Source organism: Neovison vison, chromosome 4 (assembly GCF_020171115.1).
Source record: "Neovison vison isolate M4711 chromosome 4, ASM_NN_V1, whole genome shotgun sequence".
Lineage (NCBI taxonomy): Eukaryota > Metazoa > Chordata > Mammalia > Carnivora > Mustelidae > Neogale > Neogale vison.
Window position 1 is genome coordinate 229,516,679 of NC_058094.1, and position 22,303 is coordinate 229,538,981.

At 46.6% G+C, this 22,303-nt stretch overlaps 1 protein-coding gene across 6 annotated transcripts in view; it reads left to right on the forward strand.

The window, feature by feature from the left end:
- Positions 1 to 1,225: 1,225 nt before the first annotated feature.
- RNF32 (ring finger protein 32) overlaps positions 1,226 to 22,303 on the forward strand; it is a 39,993-nt gene continuing 18,915 nt past the window's right edge. For 3 of the 6 annotated variants that reach the window (XM_044246911.1, XM_044246914.1, XM_044246915.1), the window contains exons 1-7: positions 1,226 to 1,342; positions 2,938 to 3,005; positions 4,070 to 4,334; positions 8,189 to 8,331; positions 16,498 to 16,530; positions 17,075 to 17,199; positions 17,383 to 17,491. In XM_044246911.1, coding sequence (XP_044102846.1) covers positions 2,991 to 3,005; positions 4,070 to 4,334; positions 8,189 to 8,331; positions 16,498 to 16,530; positions 17,075 to 17,199; positions 17,383 to 17,491 — 690 coding nt within the window. In that variant the 5' untranslated portion in view covers positions 1,226 to 1,342; positions 2,938 to 2,990. Of the gene's footprint in view, positions 1,343 to 1,748; positions 1,870 to 2,357; positions 3,006 to 4,069; positions 4,335 to 8,188; positions 8,332 to 16,497; positions 16,531 to 17,074; positions 17,200 to 17,382; positions 17,492 to 18,212; positions 18,448 to 22,303 lie in introns of those variants that run through there. The other 3 variants (XM_044246916.1, XM_044246913.1, XM_044246912.1) reach the window with 3 other exon arrangements.

Here is a 22,303-nt window from a genome sequence, read left to right on the forward strand (position 1 = left end):
TCCCACTGTGAACACAGTTAGGAGAAGCGGAGCTTCAAGTAACCTGGTTTCACAGTACAAGACTGTTACTCCTCAGTCATGTCAGACACCTTCACTTTAAGGTCTTTTAATGACCAATGACCAAGTTCTACTCAAGTTGGTAACTTCCTTAGAACTTTCGGAGAAGTAGAAAGGGGCGGGGGGGGGGACTATTTGCATTTTCTATGTCTTCTTTATACTTTCAGCTGAACTTTTCTTTCAGTACCCGTCTAAACATAAGTTTAAATAAGACAACTGAGCCACTTCGTTCAAAAACAAAAGACGAACGTCTACTAATTTCTGCTTCTGGCCGTGACGGAGTTTCAGGGACCCGACCAACACCTAAGCGGGCAGACGGAACGCGTGGACCCCCGCTCTGGGGCCGCCGTCCTCCAGCGCAGGGAAGCCACGGGCGGCGGGTTCCAGGCCACGAGCGAACGGACCCCGGCGGGTCCGCGGACACAGACTCGAGGCCCGCAGGAGGCCCCGCGCGGCGCCAGGCGGACCCCGAAGGAAGGCCGGCCGGGGTCTCCCGCCGCGTCCCGCCGGCCGCCAGCTCGGGGCGGGGAGCGGGGCACAGCGGCCCCCGAAAGTGCTCGTCGGCTCGGGTCGTGGGGACCCCGCGGCGCTCGGGCGCCCGCCCCCGCCCCCACGCGACTCCCTCTGCGCCCCACGCACGACGCGCCACGTCCCGCCGGGGCCGTGAAAACGCCCGTCCGAACGGCCCGCGCCCACGGGAGCAGGACGCGGATCGCGGGGCAACACCCGGAGGCGCCGGCGGGTGCAGGCCGGGCCCCGCGGGGGAGGAGGCGCCCGCAGGTGTCCGCAGCAGGGGGACCCGCCGCGATCTGAGCACGCGAGAGCCGACAGGTGCACACGCGCCCGGAACGGACCGAGGTAACGGCGCTCGGAGGGGGCGCTGAGAGCCCGTCCACGCGCCGAGACCCCAGGGGCCCGTGGCCCGGAGATGTCCACCCAGGGCGCGAGCGAGCGCGGGGCGGCCTGCGCGGGGTGAGGCGGCGAGCGTGCGCCGCGTGGGAGCGCCCGGCCCGCGGGACCGAGCCGCCGAGCATGCGCGGTGTGGCCCCCAGCTGGGCGCCGCGAGGGGCGGGGCGCGGCGGTTGAGCATGCGCACTGGGTTGCTGGGCAACGGCTAGCGGCGCGGAGGCCGCGGGTCGGGGTCGGTGTCGGTGCCGGAGCTGCCGGAGCGAGCGGGGAGCGAGGGGCCGCGGGGAGGGTCCTCGGTCCGCAGCACCGAGGCTCATCGTGGCCGCTCTCGCGAGGGCGCAGAGGCGGGGACGGTGTCCGGACGTGGTGACCCCAGGTAGGGGCCCCGGAGAGCGTGGGAATCCGGGCGCGCTGCCCGCTTGGGGCGGCCAGTCCAGACACCGGGGAGGGCCACCGCGACGGGGCGGCCGCCAGCGACTCCGGCCGCCGGTGGTCGCCGTCGCTACCGAGCCCGGGCGCTGTTCACCGCGGGTCGCGACGCACCGGAAGCCGCCGCCTCCCCCGGCGGCTCCGCCCCCGACGCCGGCTCCGCCCCCTGCGCGAGGACTGCCGCGGCCGACGGCTCCGCCCCCGACGCCGGCTCCGCCCCCTGCGCGAGGACTGCCGCGGCCGACGGCTCCGCCCCCGACGCCGGCTCCGCCCCCTGCGCGAGGACTGCCGCGGCCGACGGCCCCGAGACACGAGGACCTGACGCGAGCCGCACCCCCACCCGAGCCGTCGGGACGCCGCGGGCGTGACGGGCCAAAGCCGTCAGAGCTCCCGGCGGAGACGCTGCGGGGAACTGCGCCGGGGCGGGGGAGCGCCCGGCGGGCCGTGACCTTGGCGGCCGGGCGCGGAAGGAAGGTTCTGGAAGGGCCCCGGGCGGTCTGGGAACCGCGGCCCACGTGTGCGGTCGGCGCCGCCCCGATGACACGGGCGGAGGCTTGTCCCACGCGCCTGAAGGCCAGAAGGGACCGCGAGCGCGGCGAGGACGCCCCGCGGCTGTGTTCGCCGCCGCCGTGTGTGCGGCCCGCAGCGGCCGGAGGCCCGTGTCGTCCCCGATGCGTGTCCGGGTCCCTCCGGTCCTGACGGCCGCGTCCCGAGCTCCCTGCGGCCCCGGCTGTTGGCTTCGGGCGCTGCTCCTGCCTGAGGCCGAACGGACCAGGTCGCCGCTTCCGCGGGACTCACGGGGACCCGGAGCAGGACCGCCGCGGCCGCGTGTCTTCGGCCCGGAGGCCGGCCCGGGAGCGGCGCCCGGCGGGTTTCCTCGGGGACTGCGGCGTCGCGCTGTCTCCAGGGGCCGCGGCTGGCGGTCCGAGGCGGCGGGTCCTGCGTGTCCCAGACCGACGGCCGGCGGCCAGTGCGCCGTGTGCCCCGGGGCGCGCGGTTCCCCACGACCGTGTGCAGGCCGCTCTGTCCCCGAGTGTCGTGTGTCCCGTCCCTCTCGTCTGACCTGCGCGTCCCGGCGCACGTGTCCTGTCCCTGAGACGCGCTTCGCGGACTGCGCTGCGCGGGGCTCCGTCGGGGCCGCGTGTGCCTTCGGCCCAGGTCGTGTGGGGTCCCGCGATGGAGCCCGGCGTGGAGCTCGCTGCCCCCTCTCCGTGCGCGCGCAAATGAAATCTTGCAAATGTATTTCACGTAACTGCTCTGATCTTTTCCGTCTTGGGGTTTGTCGTGCGTGTTTACGCGTGGCATTGTATGAGCAGTGGGTGTTCCCCCGATCCATATGCTCCCTCCGGCCGCTGGACCTTGGCCGGCGGGGCCCCTCCCGTCACGACTGCCGTGAGTCCCGCCGGCGTCCGGTGTGGCCCAGATCTGTGCCCTCTGGGCATCCCCGGATCCCGCAGACTCTCCAACGGATCCTCCCCTCCAGACTGCAGGGGATGGTGTCGCGCTCTCTAACTGGGACTTCTGTTGCTTCTGTTTCTGCAGTGACGTGATGATCTGACTTGACAGAGCCGAGGAGCAAGTGTGCGTGACGCAGCATGTCACAACACAAGGTACAGTTGGAAAACAACTGTTGTTGGAAAGCAAACTGTTTTCAATGAATCTTGCCCTCTGCAATCGCGTGGAGGGAACTGGAGGGCATCATGCTAAGTGAAATAAGTCAGTCAGAGAAAGAGGGTTATCATAGGATTTCACTCATAGGTGGAAGTTAAGGATCAAAGGGGAAGGGAGGGAAAAATACAACAAGATAAAATCAGAGAGGGAGACAAACCGTAAGAGACTCTTAATCACAGGAAATAAACAGGGTTGCTGGGGGGGGGGCTAGGGTACCTGGGGGACGGGCATTAAGGAGGGCACGAGGTAAAGAGCACCGGGTGTTGTATACAACTGATGAGTCACCGACTTCTGCCTCTGAAACTAATACTACACTATGTGCTAATCAATTGAGTTTAAATTTTAAAAATTTTTTAAATAAAACAAGCACTGTTTTACTCATGACTATTTTTTGTATTTTATTGTACTTTATTTTTTCTCATTATGTTAGTTACCATACAGTACCTCATTAGTTTTTGACGTAGTGTTCCGTGATTCATTGTTCGCCTGTAACACCCAGTGCTCCATGCATTTTAATTCAGCTGTTTGAAAGTATAAAAATACAGTTGCAAAGCTTGCTCCAGTGAGGAACTACCCACCATAGTACCGACTGCAAGCATGTCATAGGCGCCCAGCAGTTTTATTCTGTGTTAAGTTTTTGCCAAAAGAGCGCATACTTAAACACAGGATTCCCTTTCATATTACGGAAGCAAGATTTTGCCTAGAGTCTAATTTAATTGTAGTAAAGCAGAATGTGTTCAGGCATGCACAGCTTTTATAGGTCATAATGAATTAATTCATATTATATTTAAGACCTTTGCAAACAGATGAAAAGACATTACTATGTCACCAACATAAATGAGGAGACTGGGCTTTCCCACACTTCCGTAACGTGGGTCAAGCATCCTGCACCATAACATTGGGTCTAGTATCTCACCCAGATTGAGTACTAAAGCTTAAGGTTTCTTCCAAATGATATATTATAAAATGTCCCATAAATAAAGCTTTTTTCCCTAATTTTTAGGGTCATTCATCTAAACAAGATAACTTAGCAGTCACTGCAGTTGCTTTGCAAGATCACATTTTACATGATCTTCAGCTTCGAAGTCTTTCAGTAGCAGATCACTCTAAGACAAAGGTACAAAAGAGAGAGAACAGATCCAAATCTCTAAAAAGAAACACAAAAGCAATAATAGATACTGGACTTAAGAAAACTATACAAGGCCCTAAAGTGGAAGATCCAGAAAAAGAATATGTTCTTGATCCAAAACCACCACCATTAACTTTAGGTGAGTTAATCTTCTCATTCATATTTTGCCTGATTAGAGCTAAGGAATCTAGTTGAGATTAATACTATGATTTTTCCTGGAACAGAAATGATTCTAATTTATAATCTTTTTTTTTTTTAAAGATTTTTTTTATTTATTTGACAGATAGAGATCACAAGTAGGCAGAGAGGCAGGCAGAGAGAGAGAGGAGGAAGCAGGCTCCCTGCCGAACAGAGAGCCCGATGCAGGACTCGATCCCAGGACCCTGAGATCATGACCTGAGCCGAAGGCAGTGGCTTAACCCACTGAGCCCCCAGGTGCCCCTCTAATTTATAATCTTACAGAAAGAATGTATGTACTAAAGTTTAAAAATGATGGGGATGATATGAGCAAGAAAATAAAGATAGAACTATATAAAAATAAAAATAGAATACAATCAATATCCCCTAATCCACATGGGTGGAAATTAATCAATCAATAATGGAAAGGAAAAAGTTCTCTCTTATAGTAGAATGACAACTGATAAATACATAGATGGGGCCAGAAATAGAAAATCCCCATCCGGCCAACAGCACAGTAAGAACAAGCATCAGTGGCTGCCGAGACACAGGGTGCAGGCACGGCCTCCCAGCGTGCTCATGCACCGCAGACAGAAGCACAGCCACCAACTACCGGGGACCCAGTGCCAGTGGCACCCTGACCATGTGACCCAAGTGCCATCACCAGAGGGACACATGCTGACGTGCCCCCCGATCTCAGGCTCTGAGAAAGGCGCAGCATCCCCTCCGGAGTATTCTTCCCAACATGCATATCTGAATTTAATCACGAAATATCAGACTCACCCAAACTGATGGAAACACTACATACTTCCTGGCCAGTACTCTTCAAAAGTATCAAGTCAAGGAAAGCAAATGAGGAGAGAGAAACTGTCCCAGATACAAGGGACAAAGGGGACATAACAACTGAGTGCTATGTGTAATCTGAATCCAAAAAAAGGACCTCCATGAGACAAGAATGAAATCCAGTAAGGAGTACACATTAATTGCCAGTGTTAGATCAATGTTAATTTCCTCACCTTGATCACTGAACTAGAGATATGAAAATACTAACATTCGGGAAAAGTGGGTAACAGGCCCATGAGGATTCCTTATACTGGCTTTACAACCTTTTGCAAGCCTCAAATTATTTTAAACTGTAAATTTAGAAATAGAAAAGATTTTTACACGATGCTGGGCATGGAAACTAGGTTTGTCGGGGGGCGCTGTGCCCTCATGCAAGTGTGATGGCTGCAAGAAGCCCAGGGAAGCCGCGGGCTGCTGCACGGTGTAAGGGGATCCTGTGGCTGCAGCAAGACCAGTGGACACTCATAACTTCCCGCTGCACTGCAGACAGTGCTATTTGTCTCCTAGGAAATGGCACAGCCCGAGAACATGCAGACGCTGGGAAGAATGTGACACAGTCATGTAGTGGGTCTCTTGTGCTTATATAATTTATGGAGACAACCAACTAGATGATCGTCGTAGTCAACTTAGCAGGAAAGGTTTAAATTAGACATCAGCAAGAACTTCCTAATTTGGAAAAAGAGTGAGGTTTAAAAGAGTAAATGAGTTATTTTTCCAGGAGCTCTTTGTGAGAAAGGAATTTTTCACTATTATGCATATTAGCTACCAGTAACTGTTGAACCATATGCTCTTCATTATTCTCGATACATCGTGTTGCACTCAGGTCTCTTCTTGCTGATTTCGTGGAGCTCTTTATGTACTCTACATACTAGTCCCTTGTTGATGGAGCCACTGAGACCTCTCAGTCTGGCACGGTCTTTTAATTTTAGGTGTTATTTTATATTGAATAAAACCTTCGTTCTGATGACTGTGAAATCCATCAGTTTTTCTCTTCATTGTTTATGCTTTGGGTGATTTAAGAAATCCTTACCCATTCTGAGATCACAAAAGTTTTCAAAACCACATTTTATTTACTTTTACAGTTTGCCTTTCACATTTAGACCTCATCACAGTTTACTTTGCATACAGTATTCGCAAAACCAATTGATAGAAAAATTTACATTAGATTTTTCCCTAAAACCATCCTCTATCCTTTCTTGGTTGACCAGTAGCACCACATTTTGCCTTTCCCAAGTTTTCCAAGTTCATGCAAGAGAGGAAGGAAAAGTCAGAATGTATGATTAGGGGCTTCTGTTTCTATGTCAGGATTTTACTGTTTTAATTCATAATAGTTTTGTAATATGTCTTAATAGCTGGCATAAAAAGGCCCCAAATTCAATCCCCACTATCTCAGAAGTATATTCTTCCATATACTAAAGCAGAGTGGGTGATCTTCCGTTTTCATCTTTGTGGAGGCATTCCTTCTAAAACCTCCCATTACTTTGCTCCCCTATGGCCCAGTTGCTCTGTAGGCCTGGCACAGAGCCAGTAGCCTTGGATGTCTTTTTGGCATCACCCGTGGGCTAATACCCTTTGGTTCTCCTGGCATTAGCTCCTCTCTCTCTGATCGCACAGCTTCCCCTTTTTGTTTATGCCCTCACTGGGGTGAAGCCACTCCTCCAGCAGCTTCCTGGAAAAGAGTCCAGAAGAGACCAGTGTATAAGCATATGGACACAAAGATAGCTTCACCCTATCATAGTCCATTGATAGCTAATAAAGAATTTTAGTATGGGAGTCCTTCTCAGAATTTTGAAAGATTTGCCTTCTCGTGTCTGTGTTGTTGGTTGTAAGTCTGATCTAATTCTGACTTCTGACCCTTTTTGAGACCTGTTACGTCTCTCACACACAAAACTTTGAAATCTGCTTTTTGTCCCTACAGCTGTGATGTTTCACAGTGGTGGGATTTGGTGTGAATCCTTTGTTCTGGGCCTTCCTGGGGCCTCTCAAACTAAAAACTCACTTCCTCTTGTGGGAAATGTTTTAGGCTATTTTAAGATCTTTACTCTTGATTTTCTGTTTTCTTTACAGAATGTCTGTCTTTCAGATGTCAGGCCTCCTAGTCTGGTCCTTTAGTTTTCTTATCTTCTGTCTCCTGCTTTATCTCATCTTCCTACTTTCTATGAGATTACTTTAACTTTCTCTTCCAGTATTTGAGTTGACTTTCACATTTCTATAAGATTTTTTAATTTTTAAGAGCTCTTTTTTGTACTTTGAATGTTCCTGGTACAACTTCCTGTTCTTGTTTTGTAGATGTAACACTTCCCTTTCTATCTGAAGAGAGCCCATAGGGTGGCACTTTACCCATTCCCTCATTTGGGGGTGGTGCGGGGGGTGCATATTGGTGCTCGCACCCTGCCAGCACTGTGTCCCAGCTGCAGCAGCTCCTACTGGGACGTAACCTATGCTTGACACAGAGGAGACACATGGTGGGCTCTCAAATATTGCTGAAGTAAGGAATTGATCCTGACAATAATTATAGATTGTAAGAATTTTTAGCAAGAGAAGAACCTGACACTCATTCTGTGAAGGTCACTGGTGGCAAAAACTAAACTAAACTAAACTGGCAGAAGACAACACTGAAGCCTGAAAGACAAGTTAGGTGAACAGCGAGAACCTTTGGCCAATACATGTGAAAGCATAGTATTCTTCAAATTTTCTTTCTAAAAACTGGATAGCAGTCCTGCCTCTCGTAGAGGATATTGTGAACATGAAATAGGTGTGGGGAATCCTTCATAAATAAAAGCATAAGCCACAAATGGAGGTATTATTACCATTGACTTCTATACACCATGGAGGATTAGCATTCAACATTCGGTGGAAGTACATGGTATGTTTTGCTTTCAAATTTGTTTACACAATAATATCATTAAACTGTATCTGAGTTCTATATTTTAAATAGATTGAAACTTCTGTTTCGTATTGTTTTAACTTTAGCACAGAAGCTGGGCCTCTTTGAACCTCCCCCACCACCACTATCCTCAGATGAATGGGAAAAAGTGAAACAAAGATCCATCCTGCAAGGGGACTCTGTGCAGCCGTGCCCAATATGCAAAGAAGAATTTGAACTTCGCCCCCAGGTGTGTAGCCTGAAGATCAGATAAGCAGGCTTGGGAACTAGACTGAGCTGGAGCCTAAGATCCCAGGTTTCATTTTTCTAGTTTCTTCTGCCTATGTGACCTCAAATACTTTCACGTTTTCTTTTCCATTAATTAAAATGTATGTGTAAGAAAGAGCTAAATACCCTCATCAAACAGTTTTGTTTATTTACCAAATGATATTCTCAAGTATAAAGTTCATACAGAAGTAATGCTTCCATTCCGCCAGCTGCAAATAGCTGAGGGGGGACCCGAGGCACCACTAAGAGGAGGCCAGGGCAGGAAGAATGAAAGCAAATGGAAATTTTAAGTTGTTTTGTGAATTGAAATGATAAAAGAAATGAAAAACTAGGCTCACATATCTCCAAAGAATTTGTGTAAGAATCTTTAAGTAAAATCTTTTAATAATCTTTATTTGTGAAACTTTACCACAAGAAGGTTGTTGACATAATAGATAAAATGCAATCAGTCTTGGTCAAAGGTTTCCCTGTACATACTATGTCTGCCTAATCTATTGTCATCTCCTGGCAGTTAGGGACACTTCCACTGCGAGAATTTTGTGTTTTATTTTAAGCTAGTGGCCGCCCTACAGCAGTTTCCCATGTATGCAGCATTGTGATTCCTATAGAGCAGGCATTTGCTGGGGACATTTGCTGGGGAAAAAAAAAAAAACAGCAAACAGAGTCAAAGCGGGCCCCAAATTCATAGCCTGGGAAACCTCCAGCTTTACTCTCTACCTGACGCTTAACTCTCAAACTTAATTTGTTTTAATGAGTTTCATCGTTAACAAGTTAGTTCACAGTCATAAAACGTTTGTTCTTCACTAATTTGATTTTACAAGTTATTTTAAGTATACTTATTGTATTCCAGTGCTCTATCAAGACCTAATCTTACACATATGAAAGCTAGGTATTTTAGTAAAATATTAACCCTTAAACCACAGAATCATCATCTAGTATAATTTAGTATTTTAGTGTAGCAAGAGTTAATAGACCCACACCGAGTCTTTCCGGCCCCAGCAACCTCTTTTTTTACTGTGCTGTAAGTATTGAGCCCGACTGTTGTATGACGGATGAAAACTTACACTGAGTATCAGAAGCAGGGCAGCAGGGGGCTCAGGGTACATCATCCCTACCATTTCCTCTATTCTGTTTTTTATACATTTCTCACTAAATTCTTATTTCCATTTCGTTATAGATACAGACGCTTGTGTTTATTTTGCATTTTTAGCTAGTTATTGTTGTTGTGCTTGGTTTTCCCTTCCTTGTACCCAATAGTTGGCATTTCCTCAGCATTTGATGATTTCAGTACTTCGGACTCCAGTAATTCTTGTGCATCACTAAGGGAAGCACTGTACCCATTTAACAGATGAGGAAATAAGTCTAGCAATCCACAGCGGGGTGGCTCGGGAAATGTTTGCATGGTCAGCTGGAGTCTAATCCCAACTTCTAGGACATCCTTAGTGCATTTAGCACGATTTAATCATTCATTGTTATCTCAGAGAATGTTTGCCAAAATCGAACATTTTTGGACATGTAAAAGTCTAATACTTTAAATATATGGAAGTACAAAGTTCTTCAGTACAGATAATCAAATATCTATTGATAAAACACCCAAAGACTATTCTACAAAGTATGAGGAGAAGAGTTAAGATGGAGGAAGGATAGGGGGACCCTGAGGTTGCCTTGTCCCTCAAACACAGCTAGATAATTATCAAATCGTTCTGAACACCCAAGAAATCAGTCTGAGGACCGAGAGAACAAAACACAAGTCTGTAAGTAGAAACGCAGCCGGAAGGTAGGCGGTTCAGAGAGTTGGTCTGAGAGAGCTACCACCGTGGGGACTGCAGCCGGGAAGGAGCCCGGTTTGCAGAGACCACCACAACGGATTACACAGAGCAGAGTGACAGACCTGACAAAGTCTCACGTTTTAGAAGTCTGCCACCGCCGGGGTCATGCCTGGCTTAAACATGCTCTGGAAGGTCGGCGGGGTGGACCCAGGAGTGGATAGGGTAGTCTGAGCTTACCCTGGGTTGCAAGAAGAACCGGGGGCATCAACGTGCTTCGCTCTTTGCAGGCACAGGAGCAGGGACTCTGCCTGCAGGCCAAGTCCGGGTGCCAGCTCTCTGCTCCGCCTCACCATAAACTCTGCACTGCTGTGGTCCTGCGACCACTTTCCTGGCATGGTCCAGGCAAATGGCAAAAGCATAGTGACACACTCCCCCAGAAGAACAGCATGGTTCCATGCCCCAGGAGTCCCTAAAATTGTGCTGTTATAAAACCCAGTCCCGCCTGGGATAAAACAGCTGGACACAGGCAGAGGGTAAAGGTAGGGATCTGAGGGAAGCTGGGAACCCAAGAGGGGTGACTGATTGCCCTTCTGTGGGGGCTCCCCGAAGAGTGAGGGAGAGCAAGAACCTTCCGGTCCGGGGCTAGAGAGCACGGCGCTGCCATGTTCATCCCACCCATCAACGATGAAACACCCCAGGGGGCAGCACAGCGCAGCCGAGTGGAGCGGAGCGGCTTACACCGAGCCCTGCCCCCTGCGCCCCGCAGCTGCGTTTGCACTAGCACAAGCCCATCTGAGAATCAGTGCAACAAGCTCCTGCCCCAGAAGGCCAGCACAAACACCTTGCAGTTACCAAATCAACTGATCATAGAGTACAGCAAAGCTTAATTAAGGGGAAAAAGGATTTATCTTTCTTTTAATATTTTTTATAAATAAAAAAATATTTATATAAATATAAATATTATATATAACATATGTAAAATAAAAATATATAAAATATTTTATGTAATATATAATAAAATATATAAAATACATATATTTATATATAATGAAATATATTTATTATAATAAATAAATAATATATATTTATAATAAATATATAATATGTAATATATAAAATATTTTTTAAATTTGTTTATAAAAATATATAAAATATATTTTATGTATAAAAATTGTATAAAATATATATAAATATAAAATGTTATTTATAAAATTATGTATTATATATAATATAAAATATATATGTAAATCATATAAAAATAAGATATATTTTTATTTTTCAATTTTTTAACTTTTTATCTTTTTAATCTTTAGTATGTGTGTGTGTATGTGTGTATATATGTATGTACATGACTTTCTGTTCTTCAAATTTTTACTTAAATCTAATTAGTTAACATACACTGAAATATTGGTTTGAGGAGTAGAATTCAGTGATTCATCACTTAACATACAATACCCAACGCTGAGCATGAAAAGAGCCCTCCTTAATGCCCATCACCCATTCAGCCCACCCCCCACCCATTCCTCCACCAGCACTCAGTTTGTTCTCTATCTTTAAGAGTCTCTTAAGGTTTGTTTTCCTCTCTCTTTTTTCACTTCTCCCTCCCATATGTTCACCTGTATTGTTTCTTAAATTCCACAGATGAGTGAAACCATATGATATTTGTCTTTCTCTTTTTTCACTTTGCATAATATAACTCCATTCACATCACTGAATATTTATAGTAAGACCTCGTGCTTTTTGATGGCTGATGGCCGTTCTTTTTGATGGCTGTATCTATATTCTCTTAGTATAGATATAGATACACCACATCTTCTCTATCCATTCAATCAGTTGATGGACGTTTTGGGCTCTTTCCCTAGTTTGGCTATTATTGATAATATGGCCAGGGATTTAATCAATACAGATATAAGTAAGATGTCTAAACTAGAACTTAAAACAACAATTTTAAGGATATTAGCTGGGCTTGAAAAAAAGGATAGAATACTCTAGATAAATCCTTACTGAAGAGATAAAAGAACTAAAATCCAGTCAAGATGAAAGGTAAAATGCTATAACTGAGGTGCAAACCCAAATGGATGCCATAAAACGAGGATAGATGAACCAGAGGAACAAATCAGTCACATAGAAAATAAAATTATGGAAAGTAATAAAGCTGAAAAGAAGAAGAAAAGAAAGGTAATGGATCACCAAGGTAGACTTAAGGAACTTAGCAACTTATTAAAATGCAACAACATTCGTATCTTAGGCATCCCAGAAGATGAGAGAGATAAAAGGACAGAAGGTTTATTTGAGCAAAGTAGAGCTGAAAACTTCCCTAATCTGGGGGAGGATACAGACATCAAAATCCAAGAAGTACAGAGAATTCCTATAAAATTCAACAAAAGCTGGCCATCGCCAAGACATAAATCACAGTCAAATTCACAAAATATACAGACGAGGAAACAATCCTGAAGGCAGCAAGGGGGGAAAAAGGTCCTTAACCTGTAAGGGAAGACAGATCAGGTTCACAGCAGATCTGTTCACAGAAACTTGGCAAGCCAGAAGAGTGGAAGGAAATATTCAACATGTCGAATGGGGAAAATATGCAGCCAAGAATACTTTATCCAGCAAGGCTCTAATGTGGAATAGAAGGAGAGACTAAAAGTTTCCCAAACAAAAAGAAGCTCATGACCATTTGACCAGCCCTGCAAGAAATATTAAGGGGGACTCTTTGAGTTGGGGGTGGGGAGAGACCAAAAGCAACAAAGACTAGAAAGGAACAGAGACCATCACCAGAAACACCAACTTTACAGGTAACACAATGGCACTAAATTCGTATCTTTCAGTAATCACTCTGAATGTAAATGGACTAAATACTCCAATAAAAAGACACAGGGTATCAGAACAGTTTAAAAAACAAGATATGCTGCCTATAAGAGACTCATTTTAGACCTAAAGACACGTACAGATTGAAAGTGAGGGGACAGAGAATCATCTATCATGCTAATGGATGTCAAAAGAAAGCCAGAATGGTCATACTTATTTATATATTCATTTATTTATTAGAGAGTGTGTGTTCACATGCAGGGGGTAAGGTTGGGGGACAAGGAAAGAGGGAAAAGCAGATTCACTGCTGAGCAGGGAGCCTGATGTGGGGCTTGATCCCTGTACCCTGAGATCATGAACTGACCCAAAGGCAGATATTTGACTAAGCCACCCAGACACCCCAGACAAACTAAATCTTAAAATGAAGACCATAACGAGATGAAGAAAAGCATTTTATCATAATTAAGGGGTCTACCCATCAAGAAGCTCTAATAATGGTAATAAATATTTATGCCCCCCAACTTAGGAGCACCCAAATATATAAATCAATTAATAATAAACATAAAGAAGGACACTTGGGTGGCTCAGTTGGTTAGGCATCCAACTCTTGATTTCAGTTCAGGTCACGATCTCAGGGTCGTGAGATCAAGCCCCACATCAGATTCCGTGCCCAACGTGGATTCTCTCTCCCTCCCTTTCCCTCTCCCTCTGCTCCTCTCTGCCCTGCTCATGCATGATATCTCGAAATATAGCAATAATAATAATAATAAACGAGAAAACTGATAATATAATAATAGTAGGGGACTTCAACACCCCACTTACAGAAATGGACAGATCAGCTAAGCAGAAAAATGAGGAAACAATGGATTTGACTGACACACTAGACCAGCTGGATTTAAAAGATCTATTCAGAACATTTCATCCTAAAGCAACAGAATACACATTCCTTTGAAGTGCACATGGAACATTCTCCAGAATAGATCACATACTGAGTCACAATCAGCCCTAAACAAGCACAAAAAGATCAAGATCATACCATGCATATTTTCAGACCACAGTGCTATGAAACTTGAAGTGAACCACAAGAAAAAAATTGGGAAGACCACGAATGCATGGAGGTCAAAGAACAACCTACTGAAGAATGAATGAGTTAACCAGGAAATAAAAGAAATTTTAAAATACATAGAAGGAAGTGAAAATGAAAATATTACATTCCAAAACCTTTGGGATACATCAAAGGCAGGCCCAAGACAAAGGTATATTGCAATACAGGCCTACCTCAAGAAGCAAGAATTATTGGGACCTCATCAAGGTAAAAAGCAAAGGAAGATCAACAAAACTAAAAGGCAGCCTATGGAATAGGAGAAGATATTTGCAAACAATATATCAGATAAAGGTTTAGTAACCAAAATCTGTGAAGAATGTATCAAACCCAACACCCGAAAAACAAATAATCCAATCAAGAAATGGGCATAAGATATGAACAGGCATTTCTGCAAAGAAGACAAACAAATAGCCAACAGACACATGAAAAATGCTCCACATTTTTCTGCAACAGGGAAACAAATCAAAAGTACAATAAGATACTACCTCATACCTGTCAGAATGGCTAAAATTAACAAAAGAAACAGCAGGTGTTGGAGAGGATGTGGAGAAAGAGGAATGCTTTTGCACTGTTAGTGGGAATGCAAACTGGTACAGCGACTTGGAAAACAATATGAAGTTTCCTCAAAAGAGCTAAAAATAGAACTACCCCATGACCCAACAATTGATTTACTAGGTATTTATCCAAAGGACACAAAAATACAGACTTGAAGGGGTACATATAGCCCAATGTTTATAGCAACATTATCAACAATAGCCAAACTATGGAGAGAGCCCAAATGTCCACCAACTGATGACTGGATAAAAAAAATGTCCACACACACACACACACGGAATATTACCCAGTTATCACAAAGAATGAAATCTTGCCATTCACAATGACATGGATGGAGTTAGAATATATTATGCTAAGTAAGTAAGTCGGAGAAAGACCAATAACATATGATCTCGCTCATATGTGGACTTTAAGAAAGAAAACAGATGAATATATGGGAAAGAGGGGAAGGGTGAGAGAGAAATAAACCCTAAGAGAGTCTTAACCATAGAGAACAAACTGAGGGTTCATGGAGGGAGGTGGAGGGGAGGATGGGATAGATGGGTGAAGGGTATTAAGGAGGGCACTTACTGTGATGAGCACTGGGTGTTGTACATAAGTGATAAATCACTGAATATTGCACTGTATGTTAACTAAGTAAAATTTAAATTTAAAACAAAAAGAAGAGAAACTTAACCCTACACTGAGAGGAGCTAGAAAAGGAAAAGCAAATAAAGCCAATAACCAGCAGAAGGGAAATAATAAAGATTAGAGCAAAAATAAACAATTTAGAAACAAACAGCAGACCAATGAAACTAAGAGATGGTTTTTGAAAGAATTAATAAAACTGATAAACCCTCCAGCCAGACTTACCAAAAAGAAAGAGAAAGGTCCCAAATAAACAAAATCATAAATGAAAGAGGAGTGATTGCAACCAACAGCACAGAAATACAAACAACCCTAAGAGAATATTGTGAAAAACTATATGCCAAAAAACTGGCAATCTGAAAGAAGTGAACAAATCCCTAGAAACCTACAAACTATCAAAATGGAAACAGGAAGAAATAGAAAATTTCAACAGACCCATAACCAGCAAAGAAATTGAATCAGTAATCACATCAAATGTGTCTGAGACTTCAGTCATCCCCAAGAGTCTTGCCCGCCGTCTCTTCTCTTGGCCCCACACACTGGAGAAAAGAGAAGCCAGTGGCCAGAAGACCAGCCCCCTCGTGGGCTCCTTCCACACTGGTATCCTGCTCTCATCCCCCAGTTCTTCTGGGAGAACCACACACCTTCCTCCTTATCCTACAGCCTAGAGTATCACTGTGTGGTGGGGACTCTGGGCCATAGAGAGGTGACATTTTCTTGTGAGCACACTTTCCCCACATTTGAGAAAGAAGAGGTGATTCCAGAGTCTCTGGACTTATTTCTGGAACTCTCTGTTTAAGCGTCACAATGAGCTGCAGTGCTAAGCACTCCAGGACTGCAGCTCAGCCGAACAAAGCCCTGCACAGAGATGCCTGTCCCCTCCCTCTGCACCCCCTTCCCCCCACACCCTGGTGTGGGCTGGGCCCCCCCAACACACACCCCAGCTTGCTTCCTTTCTCAGGATCTACCCAGGGAATACACCTATTTCAGAAGCTGTGACACTTACTAGCAGACACGTGTGTTTGATGTTTCAGACTGTCGTTAACTTAGTCTTTCTTGTTGAATTATATGCCTGTGCTGTGCTCAACTTAAATGCTAAATATTAGAAATATCAAGGTTATTAATCTGCTTTTTTAATTTTTCAAAGAAACAACACAGCCTACCTTTTAAGCATTCAGAATTTTTCTTTTAATTAATGCATTTATGCTGCTGCTCTTTTAACACTAATTTAAACTTCAAACATTTTTTGTCTTCTCACGCACAGGTGCTGCTTTCATGTTCACATGTGTTTCACAGAGTAAGTGACTCCCGCGCCCTCCCCCCGCCCCAATAGAGTGAGCAGGTGCCAGCCGCGAAGCTCTTACTCATTGAGTCTCCCAAGATGAACCACTTATTTTATCCATAATCACCACTCGGAGTTAGAAATCTGACTTTAGGCTACAGAATAATTCATTGTGTTTTGAAAATCACGAATTTTGAGTGACAGAAGAACCACACGTGCTTGCGTGACACAGTGCTGTTACTAACGTTCCTCACAGTGAGTGGCCGCCTGCTCCCTGTGTCCTGACTGCATGGTAGCCGTCTATACTGGGCTCATCTGTCTTGACACAAGTGATTTTCAGAAGTTTTTGATGTATGTGCATGTATGTTCTTGCAAAATTTCATTTTGGGAACAAGTTTCGTGAGGAAGGTGTTAACATCTGATGAAACGTCTTCCCTTCATAATCCAAACTGGACTGTCTCTAATGATGAGAGAAAAGAACACTATAATTACATTAGGAGTAAGAATGTTATTTATAAGTAATTGCTCATAAAATTTTAAGTGAAATGTTCTTCTTCAGGCATGCCTCCAGGCTTTTGAAAAGTTCACAAATAAGAAAACCTGCCCTCTCTGTAGAAAGAACCAGTATCAAACCAGAGTGATTCACGACGGAGCCCGGCTCTTCAAAATAAAGTGTGCCACAAGGTAGGAAGGGTCCGTCCCCCTCCCCACAACATACCCAGCTGCGGCGCCGGCTGGTGACTCATTTTCAGGGAAGGAGGGGTTTTGCCTCCCTCCTTGGCCACTGCCTCCCCAGGGCCTCCCCCCTGTTTTGAAATACCGGTCAAGGCCATCCTGAGTGAGTCATGTCAAACATCTGTGTTCCAGGATCCAAGCCTGCTGGAGGGGACACGTGGTCAGGAAGTGGTACCAAGACCTGAGGAGAAAGGTACCTCCCACAGACGCCAAGTTGAGGAGAAAATTCTTCGAAGAAAAGGTAGGTCCAGGGCCTTGATTCTCCTGGTAGTCTGCCCACCAGTGGTTCGCTGGGGTCAGGGAGGCCCACCGAGGCGGTGAAGCCCAGAGACTCACTTCGTTTGCAGGCCTTTTACAGATGCTTGAGAAGCTGCTAAAACCCCATCCCGCCTGGATTTCCAACGCAGGCAGTAAAATACTTGTAGGTTTTCTTTTCTAGTTCAACCATAAACATCATAAAATTCAAAGAAGGTTCAATTCAAAGCATCTTTGGTCTGGCTCTTTCATGACACTTGCTTAAATAACCTCTTAGAGGAAGGAATGGATAAAGCTTAAGTTTTCACATCCCCTGAGCTGCAGGTTAAAATTTTTTATTTCTAAAAATAGAGCTCCCACTCTGCTACAGTTTTACCAAGTGTCTCACTGGGCCTCACCGGGTCACCAGAATGTGAGTTTCAGAAATAAATAACCTGGGTTTCTACCCTTTCTTTGAATAACTTTTTAGCTTTTTTTTTTTTTTAAGATTTTATTTATTTATTTGACGGAGACAGAGACCACAAGGAGGCAGAGAGATAGGCAGGGGGTGGGGGGAAGCAGGCTCCCTGCCGAGCAGAGAGCCCGATGCGGGGCTCGATCCCAGGACCCCGAGACCATGACCTGAGCCGAAGGCAGAGGCTTTAACCCACGGAGCCACCCGGGGGGCCCCAACTTTCTAGGTTTCATGTTTATTTTTGGCTTACCAGTTTCCCACCGTGTGCCCCACAAGGCGGGGTAGAGCCGAGGAGCCGGCTCGCCTGGGTTCCACCTCCGCCCGTCCCACCGGCTGGTGGCTCCGGGCACAGCCTCCGTGCTCGCCTGGGACAGGCCAGTCATGCCCTGGAGCCCAGCGCTGCTCTAGGACAAAGCCCAGTGGGCCGTGAGGTGCGGCGCTCTTCCGTCCTGTGTTGTCCGAGCGCGTCCTCGCGGCGAGCGCCTCCGATGCCGCCACAGCCCCTGCCGCGGGGACCGCGCTGGGTGAGGCGCTGGCGCTCCGGCATCGCGTCGGCTTTAAATCGCGAGATCCGACTCCGCGCCGCACCCCGGCCCGTCCTTGACGAAGTGTCGCCCACACGCTCACGCTTCGTGCGCTTCGTGAGCCGCGCCGCGTCCGGAGTAACGAGAGGTGAGGTGACCCTCGGCCGTGTGAGGAGATCCCTGTGCCCCGGGGCAGCGGCCGACGTTGACCAGAAGCGTCCGACCCCCAGGCCGGCCTCAGGCCGAGGTGCGGTCTCCGAGCGCGGCCTCGCCTCGCCAGCCTGCTGTGTGCCCGGCTGAGGGGCTTCTCGGGGGAGCGCGGCACCGCGTACCGGCTGGCTCGACCGTCCGACGACAGGCCGGACCCGCCCGGGGCCCTTCCTGACCACTCGAGCAGTCGGGCCGGGCAGTGTCGCCATCAGCGACCGCAAAAGAAAATCGGGAACTCGACTGATGACGATGTCATTAATCTCCGATTTAATTAAGAAACTACACTTCGCTACCCTCGAGAGAAAGACATTAAATGCGAGATAGGAACCAGTACCCCTAAAATCCTGAATATCCTGACGACGAGGAGACGTCAGCACGGCGGGAGCTGGGCCCGTGCGCAGGGGGAGAAGCCGCAGGGGCGGCCCTGCTCTGCTGTAGGGGTGCGGTGCGGCGGGCGCAGGCGTGCGGCGGCTCCGGCAGGGGCGGCGTCCCCAGCAGCCCGCTGGCCGCGCAAGGGCAGGCCACGGAGAGAATCGGCCATTCTGCTTGTGAGTGAGAAAAACTCTCTTTTCTGAGCCGGTCCCGCACCTTGTGGCCTGAATTGGGGAGCCCAGGTATGTGAGGACCAGGACAGAGTCCGAGTGAAAGCCCCCGCCCTTGCGGCCTGCGGGGCACGAGAGCAAAGCTGGCATTGCCCAGCACCATCCGTCCGACGGAAGAAACCGCAGATCGGCTCAACGGCTGCGAACGGCCTGGAAACGGGAGCCTCGGCTCGAGCCTGGACCGCAGCGAGCCGCCCTCCTGCCTCCGCTCCGCTCGGACCTTCGCATCCGGTTTCAGAAAGCCCCCGTCTGTAGACCAAGACAATGGATTCAGCCTAAGCTGGGGTCCTCAGTGCCACTCCCCGCGCGGAGGCGGTCGTAGGGCCGTCTGTCCCGTCCTCCCTCTCCGTCCGAGACGGGCGGGCTCTCCCCGGGGCTCACACTCGAGGCAGGGAGCGGCTCCGTCCATGGTGGGTGGTCATCCGCTCGTGCTCGCCTCTCTCCTGGGCTCTGACGGGCATTCTGATACATTATTATTGTTACTCGTAGTAATTCTAATATAATACTCTCTTGGCTTTCAAAGCAGAAATTATTTTTTTTCTCTTACAAAATTTTAATTACAGATGATAGTCATTTTACCTGTTTGTGTAAATATTTTTTCATTTGCATATATCATCTTATTATAATTTTTTAAAATACAGGCTACATAAAGCAGAGTTGTGAGACTCAAATGATTATACATCTGTACCCAGACACAAACACACAAATGTGCACACGCATACAAAGACAAAAACTGTAATTCAGATCATTCTTCCCCAAAAGTGCTGATTTACTGTCATACTCAATTTGTTGAACAAATAAGCACTTTATAACTGCTTCACCTATCTATTTGTTAATTAAATCGATAATCCGCAGCTCTCTCTGCTACTTTCCTAAATGTTCACTTCAAGTTTCTTCATTCCTCACTCTACTCACTTTTCCCATTTGGCCATAAACATTGAAATCTATAAACCCAAACCTCATTTTATTTTTTTAAATCCAGTTGATTAACCTACAGTGTGATATCAGCGTCAGGTACAGAACTGAGCGACTCAGCACTTGCACACAGCAGTGCACATCGCCACCAGAGCCCTCTTTAATCCCACCACCTCTTTACCCACCTCCCCTCCACCTCCCCTCCAGTGACCAGCAATTTGTTCTCTAGAGTTAAGAGTCTGTTTCTTGGTTTGTGTCACTCTTTTTTTCCCCTTTGTTCATTTGTTTTGTCTTAAATTGCACATATGAGTGAGATCATGTGGTATTTGTCCTTTTCTGACTGATTTCACTTGCATAATACACTCTAGCTCCATCCATGTTATTGCAAATGGCAAGGGTTCGTTGTTTTTGATGGCTGTGTAGTATTCCACTGTATGTATACACACACCACATCTTCTTTCTCCATTTGTCCGTCGATGGACACTTGGGTGGCGTCCATAGTTTAGCTATTATAAATAGTGCTGCACTAAACATAGGGGTGCAGGTATCCCTTTGAATTAGTGTTTTTGTATTTTGGGGTAAATATCCAGGAGTGTGATTACTTCATCATAGGGTCGCTGCAGTGTTGACTGTTTCCTGCACTTTGCAGAAGCTTTTTATTTTGATGGGAATCCCAATAGTTTATCTTTGCTTTTGTTTCTTCAGGGAAACCTATCTAGAAAAACCTGCTATGGCCAACATCAGAGAAAGTACTGACTGAATTCTCTTCAAGGATTTCTTGTGGTTTCAAGTCTCATATTTAGGTCTTTAATCCATTTTGAATTATTCTTATGCATGGTGTAAGAAATGGGCCAGTTTCGTTCTTCTGCACATAGCTGTCCAGTTTTCCCAACACCATTTGTTGAAGGAGATGGTCTTTTTCCCACTGGATAGTCTTTCCTGCTTTATTGAAGATTGTTTGACCATATAACTGTGCATTTATTTCTGGGTTTTCTATTCTGTCCCATTGATCTATGTGTCTATTTTTGTGCCAGTACCATCCTGTTTTGAACACTACAGCTTTACAATACAGCTTGAAGTCTGGAATCATGATGCCTCCAGCTTCACTCCTCTTTTTCAAAATTGCTTTGGCTACTCAGGGTCTTCTGTGGTTCCATACAAATTTTAGGATTGCCAAACCTCATTTTGAGTAAGTAAAGAGAGGGGCACCTGGGTGGCTCAGTTGGTTAAGCATCTGACTCTTGACTTCAGCTCAGGCCATGATCTCAGGGGCCTAAGATCAAACCTCACATTGGGCTCCATGTTGTGAATGGAGCCTGCTTAAGCTTCCCTCTCTCCCTTTCCCTCGGCCCTTCCCCCCAACTCCCACTCTTGCCCTAAATAAATAAACAAATAATGACAGCACTTACTGTCAGATAGTATACTAGTAGTAGGTGCTCTTGTCATTGTTTCTGGTTGCCCATATGGGTACACATCTGTCTGCCCTTAACCCTGGGGGTGTGCTCCAAGAACCTCAGTGGATGCCTGAAATTGCAGATGGTACCAAACCCTATATATACTACATTTTTTCTCTACCTACACACCCAGGATAAAGTTCAGTTTATAAATTAGGCACAGTAAGAAATGAACCACAACAAATAATAAGACAGAACAATTATAAAAATCTAAAACAGCACACTATAATAAAAGTTATATGACTCTGGTTTCTCTCTGTCTCTCTCCCTCAATATATCTTCCTGCACCCACCTGCACCCATCCTTCTTGTGATGATGTGAGATGACAAAATGCCCCATGAGGAGATGAAGGGAGGGGAGTGACATAGCATTAGGCTATGCCAACCTTCTGACAATGCGTAAGGGGAGGGTCGTCTGCTCCAGGACCATGGTTCACAGTGGGTAACCGACACGGTGAAAAGCAAGACTGCAGAGAGGGGGTCAGCTGTGTGTCTGAGTGTCTATGTGGTCAGAGCCCAGAGGCTATCCTTTCTTAGTCCAGTTCTTAGTCATTTACGGAATGGCTCTTGTAATTTAATGATCTTTTTCCTACCTTTTTCAAACTCTCCTGCTGGCATAGTCTAGGAAATAGACCATTTA